General features: G+C 37.7%; 1 protein-coding gene across 2 annotated transcripts in view; it reads right to left on the bottom strand.

Annotated features, from left to right (window-relative positions):
• Positions 1–10,208, bottom strand: part of LOC110101281 (tRNA:m(4)X modification enzyme TRM13 homolog) — a 49,302-nt gene extending 39,094 nt beyond the window's left edge. Inside the window, exons 1-5 of one of the 2 annotated variants that reach the window (XM_028691663.1) lie at positions 9,801–10,208; positions 9,640–9,705; positions 9,274–9,573; positions 8,901–9,168; positions 2,453–2,510 (exon numbers count right to left, since the gene is read on the bottom strand). In XM_028691663.1, the coding sequence (XP_028547496.1) occupies positions 2,453–2,510; positions 8,901–9,168; positions 9,274–9,573; positions 9,640–9,705; positions 9,801–9,976 (868 nt within the window). In that variant the 5' untranslated portion in view covers positions 9,977–10,208. The remainder of the gene's footprint in view (positions 1–2,452; positions 2,511–8,900; positions 9,169–9,273; positions 9,574–9,639; positions 9,706–9,800) is intronic. The other variant, XM_020829115.2, reaches the window with a different exon arrangement.
• Positions 10,209–14,168: the final 3,960 nt, after the last annotated feature.

Below are 14,168 nucleotides of genomic sequence, written 5' to 3'. Positions count from 1 at the left end.
ATGTTATTTCCCATGTGTGGCTCCTTGGCTTCCACTATGAGCTTTAGTTTTTTGTGCCTTTGCCACTTGGAATTCTGGCCGGCTGCTAGTTTTCCGAGCCTGGGATGTTTTCCCGTGGCTGTGGCGCCTTGGTTCCGTGCAGCCTCCTTGGCTCCCGCGGCCGCTCCTTCGATTCCTGGGCTTGGGCGGTTTTCCGTGAATGCATGGGAGGGGGTTTCCATGCTTGTGATGTTTAGGTTCTTGTGAAAATTAATGTTGGTGTCCTTTTGTATTCCCCTTTCATACCTATAAATATGAGGGGCTTGTAATGTTTATAGTGAATGTTATGTGATTTTTGGAATCTAACCTGCGGGTTATTGGAAAAGCTTGCGAGCTTTGTCCGTCTTCTTTCTCATCCCCTCCGCAAATCTTGCGAGCTCTTTCCAACCTTTCATCTCGGCTTCTAATCTCTTTCATCTCTCAGCAAGTGCCACTCCATCTGTATCTTTCGTCTCTAAGTAAAGCAACTTTATGGTGTCTTTGATTTCGAGTCAAAAATTGTAATCTGTCGTCGTTTGTAATATTTTTAAAATTTTCTTCTTTTTAGTTTAATTTGAAATGTAAGAGTTTGTTCTTCCTCATCTTAGTTGCATCATTCGTGATTTAGTGGGTCGTCGGTTTAAAGGAAAAATCTCTCGTGTGGACGAAGGCTCCCTATATTTCTTTCCCCCACCACCTGTGGAGATCGGACAATCCGAACGCCCAATCGGAGCCCTTTAGGAAATATTTTTTAGGGTTTTAAAAGGAAAATTTGAATGTATGGACTGTTTAGGGATTTCCTTTTGATTTGTATGCATTCAATAGTTGATTTTCCTAGGGTTAGGGCATCTTGAATATGTCTGAAATCTGAGATCTCTTATATTTAGGTTTCCTATGGGCTCTAGCGGCGTCTAGAGATTTGGGAGAGATCGATCCTCCTCTCGAATAGAGGATCAAGTGTATCTTGCAATTTTCCATTTCACTTTCATCAAGTAATACAAATTATCTACTATTTTTGTGATTTTGTGCGTATTTTTGTGAAGAATTCTTGCAGTTTTTAGATGATTGAGAGGAAATACTTGCGATCTACAAGTGTTTCCTATCAGATTGTTATTTTTAAAATGATTTAAAATTGTTTTCGAGAAGAAGATTTCTTACTTGATCAAGTATATACTGCTAAGATCTTCCAGAAGTCATATGGATGCATATTAAGCTAAAAATGACTGAAAAATGAACGCTAAATCACAGAAATTGACTTTGCAATTGCAAGATGCCTACAATTTACAACATTGAATGTTAATCAACTAAAGGAAACAAATAATATGCATTTTTTCTTGACATAATTTTCCACTAAAAGAAAATGATTTAATATTAAAATTTTGAAGAAAATGTGGTTATAAATATTTGTTGAATCTCCATTTCAACAGCATATGAAGCATCTTTTTATCTTAGATGGTTTAGTAAGAAATGTAACTCGATTCACTTGGAATAGTGATAAGAAAATAATAGCAAAAACAAAAATTTGCAAGAGCCACCAACTATTAATTTACACCACATTTTGACTACTTTGGATACAAAACAAAAACATGATAGAAAGCAAATTAGACAAATTATCTAGAAGCAGACGATTGAAATCCAAGCGATCAACATAAATCCAAAATTTATCAACAAATGACAAAAAAAGGAAAACGGTGATGGAAAAAGATAAAACAACCTCACCTGGCCTCGAGTCCACTGATTAAGGATACCTTTCCTATTGCAGATTTAAGCCACGTGAAAGAAATAGTTTAAGCTCTAATTCCTAACTAATAATTCAACGAAGAATCAGCAGAGAACCCCAAAAGATCACATAACACAACCAAAAATAATTCCATCTTAATAATAGTTTGACATCTATGCATGTTACACAAACTCCGATTTAAACTAAAGAAAATTACTAAAATTCAAATCAAATTTAAATCCATAAAAGTTCGTATTTAAAACTAATATACCACAAACATTTTATGTTTCTGATAAGTGTAGATATTAATATTTGGATCCCAAACTTCTCATTATTCCATGGATACTAAACAAAAACATTTCAATGTTGCACGCTCTCATTCAAACTAACAAATGAGTATAACCCTAACGTTTTTTCTTCTCTCTACCATCCTATACACGAACATGAAATTACAAAAGTAACCTATACACTTATTATAGGCGGCATGGAACTATTTGGAGAACCGTAGCACACCACATAAAATAATATGCAAATACATTAAACCTGTCTAAAGGGAAAAAGTGATATCATGATCCTAATTCAACCAGATCACTTTAAGATCAAATCAAATGCATGAAAAGAAATAAGGTTTTCCAATATGGCGACTAAAAAAGAGAGAAGAAAATATAGCATCGAGCAAGAGATGAAGCTTATGAATGATAATAATTTTCTTACTGTCAATTCTCAGACGCTCTAACTGTATACTCTCATTTTTCCGTAGACTTCGATCAGCCTAGAGAAGTTTGGAGAAATCTAGTAAGAACGCAATGTATACTGACTAAACTAGTAAATGAAATTTCAAAATTGGAAGCAAGATTTAAAGATTATACCAATAAAGGAAATACAATTAAAGTAAAAGAAACACTTAATTAAGAATCAGGACATTATGACGTGGAAAATATGGTTTGAAAATGTATGAAACCAGAGGGCCTCTGATGTCTCGTTAAAAATCAGATGTATCAAATTTGCAAAGGCCAAAAAATACTAAAAGAGTGATATCACACAGCTAAATTAATTAAGGAGGCTTAAAAATAAATAATGCAAAATATGAGGATTGGAGGAAACAACACTCAATAAACTCTTAGGGGTTGTTTGGCAGTGGCGGAGCCAGAAATTTTATTCAATGGGGAAATTTAAATAGTTATGTTTGCCGTCTCATTTGGAAGGCATCTCATTACCGGATCCAAGAGGAGAAAGAAAATAACATGCCCTTAGAACTTACAAGACATAAACATCTGCCACGGGTGGTCTTCATTTGGGGGTGAGAGAGAAGCGAAAAGAAAAACGAAAGTCGTGCTTGAGGTCGTGAGTCGCAAGAGAGAAGCAAAGGGTAAAACGAAACATTGATGCTTTTCATGTGTCCAAAAAAAATGTTGGTGGCTTCTTTGGATTAATAAAGAATTTTAAAATGAAATATTACAAAAATTAGGGCAGGTTTCCTTGCTGGTTAACTTGTTGCTCTGCACTAAAACAATCAGCTTTATGCCCCTTTAGGCTTTCAGTTTTAGCTTTCAGATTTTGAGGAGATCTCTATCAAAATCTCTTTTCATCATTTCGTCCATAATGGAAAGTCATTCCTTCCTCTCTCTTTCAATATTTTACCACATTAGTCTTTCTTTCTCTCTCTACAGCTGAAGCATTGCATGGTCCAAGTAGGTGGATTGAAGACTTGAAATGGAAAAAGCCTGTAATAAATAAAATGAAAGCTGACAAGGGGTTGTACCATAATGAATGCTTAAGTTCTATATGTGGGCTTATGCCATTGTTCAAAGGAATTTTTTTTTTACCCCCCTCCCCCCTTACTGTTTGGCAACCAGCAGGATTTATCTACTTAGGATTTAATAAATCCTGGATTTAGTAAATCCTGGAACTGTTAAATCCTAAAAACTGTTAGGCAAATTAAGTGTTAAATCATGTGAAACTATTTGACAGTCTAATCCAGGATTTAAGGCAGTTAGTTCATATTAAAAATAAATTTATTAGGTTTTTATTTAAATCATGTATTAAGTAAGATTTTTTTATTAATTTGAATGATGATTTTCATCTGTAAGTTTTATTGATAAATAATATCATTAGATATGAGCTTAATTATTAACTATTTTATTAATTATCTCATTAGTCACTTAGATATTCTACTATATAATCTATTAATTAAGTTATTTATATTAGGATTTAGGCAATTGTATTAATTAAGCTAATTATATTTGAATAAACTTAATAAGAACAAACAACAAAAAATTCATATCTTGAAGTGTGGCCATTACGTATAAAATATAGCCAAAATCAAACATGTGATACATCCAACACCAAAAACAACTAGACATGTCCACATGAATTTGAAACATGATAATTTTTAATTAAAAGTGTAAATATATTGCGCTTATGCCGGGGGTCCAAGGGTGCGCTGCCCCCTGGCGGGGTTTGACCTGCCCGGTCAGGTCGAGGGGTCAAGGGCCAGCGCCCCCGGAACAATATTTTATTATAAGAGTTGTTTTAAAGTTTTTTCTATCTTCTCGGTACTGCTTGGTACCATTTGGTACCCCTCTGTACCGAGTAGTACCGAGCGGTACCGAGTTCCGGTACCGAGCGGTACTGAGTTCCGGTATAGAGCAGTACTGAACAGTACCGAGTACCGAGCAGTACCGAGTACCGAGCAATACCGAGTACCGAGCAGTAATGAGCGGTACTGATAACTGAGCAGTACCAAGTACCGAGCGGTACCGAGTACTGAGCGGTACCGAGTTCCGGTATCGAACGTACGATTAAGAAAATGAAGAATGAAGAAAACGAACCTTCAATGCTCACGCCGCCTTCACTGTTCGTGCTGTCCGATCAAATTTACATAATATTTTAATTGGACATGACAAAGCTGTATCCGTGTCGTATCGGAGGCGTATCCGTATCCGACACGTGTCCAATACAGCATGCCTCATAAATAGGCGTATCCATGCAACATAGCAAAAAAGCTTCACTGAAACTATAGAAACCACAGGGTTAAAAATTGAACTTTTTTTTCACTTGCCGAGGGCACCAAAAGATGTAGCCAGCATGAAAGATGTTGTCAATACATTGCTAGCAATTAAATCAAGTGCACCTTAAAAAATCATATATAAGAATTATTTTAATTACATAATTAAATAAAATCTTACCCAAGCTTCCCATAACCTGTTGGCAATTGAATGTCGTAGTTCTTCTCCTTAAAGTCTTTCCCCAACAATAGCATGGACGTTCGAGTCATCATCAGGTGCTAGTACTTCACCTAACTCGGTGTCATGTTGTGTTTATGTTTGAGACATGTTGAAGTACAAGTCATATCCACGGTATGGTCCTATGAAATTGTGTAAAAGTGAAGAAGCAAGCACAATGTCCACTTGCACCGTTAGAGGAAACTGTCTCATACGGGATAGCACCTAAAATCTCTCTTTCCAAATACCAAATATTCGCTCAACTATGTTGTGTAACTGTGCATGGCGATGGTTGTAGAACTATTGTTAAGTAGTGTACCAATGGGTACTGTCACCACGGTAGCCACTCAAATGGTAGAGGTATCCTCTAAATGGTGCTATTAGATTGTCCTTGTTAGCGTAATCGGAATCCACTAGATAATATTTACCAGATAGAACTCGAAAATCACCTTCCTCAACTGCCCATCATAGCACCCTCATATCTACTACTGATTCCTCCCAACCAAAGTTGATGTAGACGAATTGATGATTAAATGAGACAGCGGCCATAACATTTTGTGAGGTGAAACCCTTTCGGTTTCTATAACGATTTTGCAGGCCTCTACTAGATATTGCAAGAATGTGAGTTACATCAATTGCTCCCATGGCATTACTAAAATGTGGGTATAATTGATGATTTGATTGCATATATGAATGACACTTTGCATCTCCAGTAAGCAATTGTATAAATTCAACTGCTAAAGAGACAATTGCTCATAAAACTAAGCTAAAATAATGACTCACTGTCTCCGATGAGTGTTGGAAGAACTCGCACAATTGTCTGTAAGAATGCGCGTGTGCAACCCCTCAAAGGAAAATCGCCAATTGTTTTTCTACAACCATGCTTCTGCTATCCTTGATCAAATCACGACTTAGCAACAAAAATTTCAACTGTATAAATGCATCAACCGATAGTCGAATACAATTATATGCTCGCAATGGGTGGCCAATGAGGATACCAACAACATACACTTTACCAGTATATGTTCTATTGAACATGGGATGCCGTATTATAGGTTCATCATCAGATGAGCTATCGTCATCCAGAATCATTGGCATGAGGTCGACTATTGCATTACTAATTTCTAATTGGGCATTTAGCAAACTGTTCAAGTCATTGGTCTCGTCATATTGCAGATAGTTCGGCATGCCTGTTTAGTTTATGATTTAGTTGCTTCACAAAAAATACAAGTAGGCAAACTTTAAAATCATGGCAAACGTTACAACTGCTTCTTACAGGTTCGTTATATTTTGTTAAAATTCCATCATGGCAATCAAAAGTCTAGCACTGGAGATTTAAGCCTATTGCTCACCTCTTGCAGGAACACTGCTCAATTGATATAGCATTCCCCTACAAACTTCACATTAAAATGCCACAAAAGAGAAAGGTAACTATTAAATCATTGCTGTTTGGCAAACTTCAGTAAAGAAGATCACTTTCATACAGTCCAGGCCAAAAAAAGCAAAACAAACGACAGCACCCCAACCAAATGGGAAAAATTACAGCAAAATGAAGCTGAAACGAACAAGCATTCTTTTATATCAGTTGATGTAACAGCAAACAAACTAAGCAGAAGTACAGAAATAACTAGCAAAAGCTACAACAACCAAATACAATATAATTCTGAGGCAACAAAGTTAATTTGAAGGTACCATGCTGGGGAGGCATAGAAACAAGGGTGGGAGCTAAGAACCTTTTCGATCCAACCACGCAGTACAGGACCATTCCACTTCATAAAAATAAACTTATTGTTTGGGTTTTCTAGGGGCGCCTCTTGGACCGCAAGAAATGCTTCAGTGGTGGTGATATTCTCAATTGTACCCAATTAATCAATACACTCCGACATATCAAATCGGCTCATTCTTGCTTGGTTAGCTAGGATCCTCTCCGTATTAGTGTTAGGACGATTGAATAAATTAGTTATTCTAACTATTTCTGACTTTTTTATTGCGTGGTGGGAGTCCATCTATTTCTCCACTTGATCTTTTTGAACGACTTTGCGGTGTTGTTCTCGCTGGCACTTCCAGATCTTCATCACTTCCACAAAACTAACATCATTTGTGGCCATAAAATTATCTATATTTGGTTCTACGTCAGTTGTGGCTTCCTCTACTTCTAGATTAGCATTTCGGGTGGACCGTGCGATATTTCCTATTGTGATGTTGTCCCCACAATTTTTTTCAAAAACCTCATATTGGTGAAAAGGATTTCTTCGGAACTTTGTCTTTTTTGGCTCACCCTAGTAAAAATTTTAAATTTCTTTAGTAAAGAGTTTTAAAAAATGTATAATTCAAAGGGAAATGAGTAGTTTAGAATGAGAAGTAACCTGTATTAGCTCATCCCACACTTCATCAGTAGCTACCAGCATATGCAGATTGGTATCCCAGCTCCAACCATTCCAATTTGAAAGTTGATAAACCATGTGAAAATCAGATTTCATGTTTTTGTATATGAATAGTACAACAAATTTTGTATGAGCCGTGCCTAAACGATGATTTAAAGCATGTACAACATTGCACCACACTTCCTTCTTTAGAATGTTGTTAGTTATATTTCCACATAAGAACAACTCTAATAGTAGCTCGCTAAAAACATCATATAAAGCTCTGGTCACTTAGGTGTTCTGTTAAACCCCTTATGTTCGCACATACTAATCGACATATCTTCCTCAACCCATGTGTTATCGCTGGCCTCTCCTCGTTGTATGTACTTCCCCTTCAATAATCAATTTATTCCAACTATTCAATTAAATAAGCTTCAATTAATTCTATAATAACTTAGACATGAGAGTAGTTCAGCGCAAATATTACTTTGGTAATGAAGATATACCATTGCGACTATGAAATGTTCTACATTGATTGTCACTATATCTATAAGGTAGATAATTGGTGTTTGAATACTCCTTATCACTCAGGTTGTCTACACCGTGGAATTGCACAGGTGCTGAAATCTCTTGACAGCCATCATTCTGAGATGGTCCTCGCATTTTTTTGGATGATTGAGATATTTCTACAATAATTTTATTATGCCGATGAGTGCTGAAAGCTCTGGACAGCCATCATTATTACGCTCAACAGGGAGTAGTACAGATTACGGACCATTAGGAACATAAAACAAGTTAACGAGGATGATTGTATTTGAGCCATATTCTGAAAGGGCACACACACAAATGTGAGCACAAGTACAAATTAACACACAATTTATATTTCATGGAATAAAAATAAAGTTTACATCAACAATCTCTGCTCTATTCCAGAATTCTCAATTGAATATGAAAAGATAACTGTGCCAAGCAACTCTTCTACCAATCGCAAATTTGAGGCATCTAAGGTATGTTCGGTAAGGTCAGAGTTGTCCTTAAAATTAGTTGTGAAATTGTTGCATGAAAAGTAGAGATTTTAAAAGTTGTTGTAGATATTATAAATTTTTACCTAAAAAAAGAGAACAATTTTCTTACAGCTACCTGATTTTAGCATGTCCAATTGTGAAAAGCTTCCTCTCATCACAGAAATTTGTTAACAAAATTGTGGTTGTGGACTATAAAGAAAAGTTGCGAAAAAATTGGCTCAAGCACACCTCTAGTCTATACAGAAGCAAGACTATATTCACTTCAAAGTTCTACCAAATGATATACCTGGAAGGTCTAACACTTGCACTTCACTACCAATTTAACAAAAACAAAAAATTTAGGAAGAATAATCATATATAATCCTTCTTTATTTCTGCATCATAAGATCCAGATTTTAGTTGTTTATTTTCAGCTATTCATTCTTCTATCGCTAAACATTTTACAGCCAGATCGCTGCTCATTGCAAGCTCAAATATAAATTTGGAAGAGTCGGCAAAATATTTGCACATATTTACAGTCTTGAACATTTTAAAAAACCAAATAACCAACCTTGAGCTTGTAAGACCTGCGTTCGACAAGAAAAATTCTCTGGATCCCATAAGAATCTGCAAGCATATGAGTCAAATAACCTCTCCCTGCTCCAAACTCAACCACCGCTGGTAGTTCCCCTTTCTTCTGAACAAAATTATTTCCTTCACCTTCCTCAAGCACAGAGCCTATAATTTCGTTTTTTGGCCTATGCAATATCCCGAACTTCTCCATATTGCCAAGAATTGAAGCCTGCTGCAACACATGTCTCTCCTGATATGGAATTTTGCTGTCAAAATAGCAGCCAACTATCCCTTCAGAACTTGAACCACTTCACATTAAATTACTTCAACTACTGAGATCAAACTGGAATAATGTAATTTATTCTTCCCACCTGTCTATTTGCCGCCTCAGCCATTTCTCACAGGCTTCCGGCATTAGGTAAGAATCCTCCAAATATCCAACTACGGCAGCGTGTAAAGACTCAATTTTTTTAACTAAAGCAAGGAAATCAAGAATATTAAGCCCATAGATGGCCCTCCTCTTGGCCTCGGAGCTGATGTCATCATCTGCAAAATCAATAAAGCCGCTGTTGATTCCTTTTGAGTAGTAAGCATGGGCTTCTAAGGCAATAACCTGCTTCCTCGACGGACACCTCTTGAGGTGGGACTCGAGGTTTTCTTTAAATACCGAGCTGTGAAAAATACAAATAGGTCATCAACAAAACATAGAAAGGAGGGGGATAAAGAGAGGGATGTACTGCGACGGATCGAGTGGGCAAGGGAGGCGGCGATCACTGGCGGAGGAATCATGGTTGCCGCAAAACCTGGAGATTGAGGGGGATGCGATCAATGAAGTTGAGTGTCGACTGAGAGGAGTGGTAGAGAATGAGAGGTAGGAAGATATGTATTAGGGTTTTACATGGATAAAGGTAGAGGAGAGTTGGCGCAGTGGCGGCTCTTGTTTGGAAGCCAGAACTGGCAACGCTTCTCCTTCAGAGCATTTACTAATCCATTTCCTCCTGCTGCTTCATCTCCGCCGACGGCCGTGCTGGAAATCGAAGACGAAGATTCTGGCAGCGTCCGGAGGCGAGACATGGAGGTGACCCTCGAGTTAGTCGACTCTGCAGCGGACAGCAGGCGGCAACGGGATCCCTAACACATATATAACCTCGGAACTGGATAAAATCATAACAAGGCCATTCGGATTGTGTTTTGAGAGAAAGCAGCGCCCGAGAAAATTTTGAGACGGAGCTCTGCTAGGATTTTTTTGCAGGTCTGTGGAGTTTTTCCTCCCGCCTGGAGGTTTTCTCTGCTGGTTTTATTCTTGAACTATCTGTTGGTAAAAGGTAGGATTTAATTTTAGGGGGATTTAATAAATTTTGTAAATTTGAATTTAATAAAATTTGAGGGTGTTAAATATTAAAATTTATTTGATATAACAAATGTTAAATTCTATAAAATTTTGAGAAAGTTTTTAGTAATATATTTTAAAATTTATGATAGTCAGAAATTTAAATATGAAAAAATAGTTTTGAATTATATCAATAAGATAATTATAAATTTAAGATAAGTGCATACAACATAATAAATCTAAGTCAAATATTAATTACACTAGTAATTAGTTAATTATTATTTAAAATAATTAATTATTTAACTACTATTATACTAATAATTGTTAAATGAATTTCTAAGTGTTATTTTAATAAAATTGTATACTTGAATATCTCATTAATCAATTAAATATTCTATTGATTAATTAATATTTACATTAATAGTTACATAATTATTTATTTATATTTCAAATTATATCATTTAAGCTAATTAGATATATTCTTAATTAAGAATAAGTTTTTGTTCTTCTCTGGCATTACCTGGAACTCCTTAGTCTTGTTTAGGGTTTGCTTTTCCTCTTCTACATTGCTTCGTTGTCACCAGCTTCGCTGAGGTAGAGTTTTGAAAGAACTCATCAAAACTGCATAAATTCTGTATCCAAAATACCAATTTAAGATCAACATAATTCTTCAAATTACCTATGCGACAAAAAAATCATGCTCGTAGCAACTAGTAGCGAAGAAGAATCGCAGAGGAAGATGAATCTCGTTTGTTTTTTTTTTATGCTTTTGTAAAGACAATTTTAAAAAATATTAATTCATAAAATGGAATTTTCTAACGGAGAAACATATATAAAAAACTTTCTAAAAAATGCAGAAAAATGAAAAAAATGAGTTCTTAGGAACGTGATTCGACAAACCAAACAACACCAAAAAAAACAAATCCTCCGTTTCCAAACCGAAAAGGTAAAAAAATGCTCAAACAAACAAAGCCTAAGACGACAAATGAGAGCAATGCTTACCCTTCATTGCGGCAGATAAGGGTGTTGGCAACTATGATGGCTAATTATTATGGACCCAACGTCAGGACACTCGATCCAGACGCGACACCACACCGAATACATTGGGCCCCGGACGTAATAATTTGCCCTCCATGACACAGGCATCGCAAGAGATAGTTCTTGCGAGCGTAAATCCCGCTAAATCCTCCAAACCAATGGATTTACTAAATCCCAAATTTACGCCATAAATCTGTAAATCCGGGATTTACCTAGGGGTAAGGAGCACTCAAAAATCGTTTGGTAGGATTTACCATGAATCTGGAATAAATTCGAGCGTAAATCTAATACCAAACAACCCCTAAGAGTTTTTTGTTTCTTATGTTCCTCCTATAAATAACCTAGCTTATTTTTCTAAAGAAGATGTCATAGCTGCATCTGGGGGATGACTCTGGTTGGCTATTCCTTAGGTAAGCGAACATATTATGAGGCTTTGTGTTTTGTAATGTTAAAATATTGGAAGTCGAAGTACTCTTTTTTCTTTAAGTGATAGTTTCTTCTTGTTTAAATTTTCTTTTCATGAATATTTTGATTTGGAGCGGACAGGGATACCTTAGTTTTTTTTTTTTTTTTTTAAACCGTTTATCATTCAATGTTGGTCGCCTTTTTTTTCCTAAATATGAGGAATTTTTTTCAATTCCTCTGAGGATCAAAATCGAGTCGAGCTCGAGCAATCGAGTCAAGCTCAAGCTCATTAAAGAACTAGACAAACTTAGCTAGATTAGATAGATACTCGACTTGACTCATTTACACCCCTACCCCAACCCACTCATAGTTGCAATATGCATCATCCCCAATGCATGAAAAACAAAATAAAATAATAAAAATGAATCTTAAAAAGGGTAGGGACCAAAACTTCCCAACATGAGCGTGCTACTCATCATCTTCCACCTTTTTTTATGCTGTCTTGGTCGTACATGGTCTCATATCCTTGTTCACAAAAATAACATATAATTAGAAAATTTTATTTGAATAGACTACGCAAATAAAGTAAGGGTTCAAAATCTTTAATTTGCCTTTCAAAAATGCTTGGTTTAACATTCTCAAGTTAACCAGTAATCTAGTTTAGAACTAGTCAGGGTCTTTTATTGGAGAGATTATTGGGTTCAGACACCGAACACAGCTTATGTTCAGTACTTCACAATACCGAACAGTACTGAGCAGTATCGAGCTCAGAATTGCTCGGTACTTCACAGTTCCGATCTCATACCGAGCTCAGTACCAAGTAGGGGGTTATGTGGCGCATTTTCATTGGGCTCCGGACGTCGTCCGGTGACCGAACCCAATAATTTCCCCGGAGTTATATACCAACACTTTCTATCCTAGGGAAATTCCATTTAAGAATGTATTTTTCATGCCAATATTTTGGCTTCATTTGGGACGATTTTCTTACTGGTTCTTAAAGCATTTTTTTAGTACAAAATTTTTTGTACTAAAAAACTATTTTAAGAAGCAATAAAAAAACAGTCCCAAACAAAATCTTTATTATTGTTGTGTCCTGGAGCATTTGCGATGGTAGAGAAATATATTGTTTAACGTCTTAGCATTGTACGAAGATCCAGCACACAAGCAGATAAGAGAGAGGGTGTAGCATTCATAAGAGACACCAGAGTTTTTAAATGTAAAACCCCTAAAAGGGGAAAAAACCACGGGGCTTGGCCCAGTTTGAATGAATCCACTAGTATTTGCAGTCGATTACAAATGAGGCCTTTCCTTGGGAGAAGGCCTTGGCTTGATGGTATAAATGTACATCATATATAGCGCATTATATAGTGGGAATTACAATAATATACATGTTTGTTTGGTTAGAAGGGCCGTAGTTGGCACGAGACGGGGGTCCGAAAGACCGTAGTTGGTAGGAGATTGGGGTCAGGAAGACCATTGTCTGGCGATGTATGTCAGAAGGACCGTAGTAGGCGACGGAGGTCGAAAGGACCGTAGTCGACAGGAGATATGAGTCTGGAAGACCGTAGTTGGCAGGAGACCGGGGTATGAAAGAATGTTGTCTGGCGATGTAGGTTAGAAGGACTATAGTAGGCGACAGAGGTCGTGAGGACCGTAGTCGGCAGGAGACTGGTGTCTGAAAGATCGTTGTCTGGTGATGGAGGTCAGAGTGACCATAGTAGGCAATGGAGGTCGGGTGGACCGTAGTCAACAAGAGATTGGAGTATGAAAGACCATAGTAGAAGGGTGGTACTTCGGTAGAACTCCGGGCGTCAGGTGGTGGCCTGGTGGAGCTCGGGTCCTCAGGTGATAGTCCGGCGGAAGTCTGAGCCTCAGATAGTGGCCTGGCGGAGGTGAGGGCCTCAAGTGGTGGTCCAACATAGCAACGCCGTCAAGCGGTGGTCCGGCGAAGGTGAGGGCCTCAAGTGGTGGTCCGGCAGAAGTCCGATCCATAGGTGGTGCTCTGGTGGAGCATAAGGCTTCAAGTGGTGGTCCGGCGGAGCAACGGCATCAGGCGGTGGTCCAGCAGAACAACGGCGTCAGGCGGTGGTCCGGCGGAGGTAAGGGCCTTAAGTGGTGGTCCGGCAAAAGTCTAAGCCACAGGTGGTGGCCTGGTGGAGCACAAGACCTCAAGTGGTGGTCCGACGGAGAAACGGTGTAAGGTGGTGGTCCGGCTGAGGTGAGGGCCACAAGTGGTGGTCCGACGAAGGTTCGGCGGTGGTCCGGCAAAATTCTGGCGGTGGTCGATGAGGAGCTTCTTCCTTCTCTTCTCTTCTTCTCTTCTTACTTCCATCCCCTCTCAAGAGAAATGAGGGTCTATTTATAGATTTTCTGGAGCGGCATGGCCCATAAATAGGCAAGAGATCAGGGGTAAATGGGGGAGTGGTTGGATGGACGTTCTATTGAATCCCTTGATCATGCACTGTTCGTTAGACATTTGGAGGTCTTAATGAT

Source organism: Dendrobium catenatum, unplaced genomic scaffold (assembly GCF_001605985.2).
Source record: "Dendrobium catenatum unplaced genomic scaffold, ASM160598v2 original_scaffold_43362, whole genome shotgun sequence".
NCBI classification, from domain to species: Eukaryota; Viridiplantae; Streptophyta; class Magnoliopsida; order Asparagales; family Orchidaceae; genus Dendrobium; species Dendrobium catenatum.
Note: the sequence above shows the minus strand (reverse complement) of the source record. Positions and strands in the feature narration are given on the sequence as shown.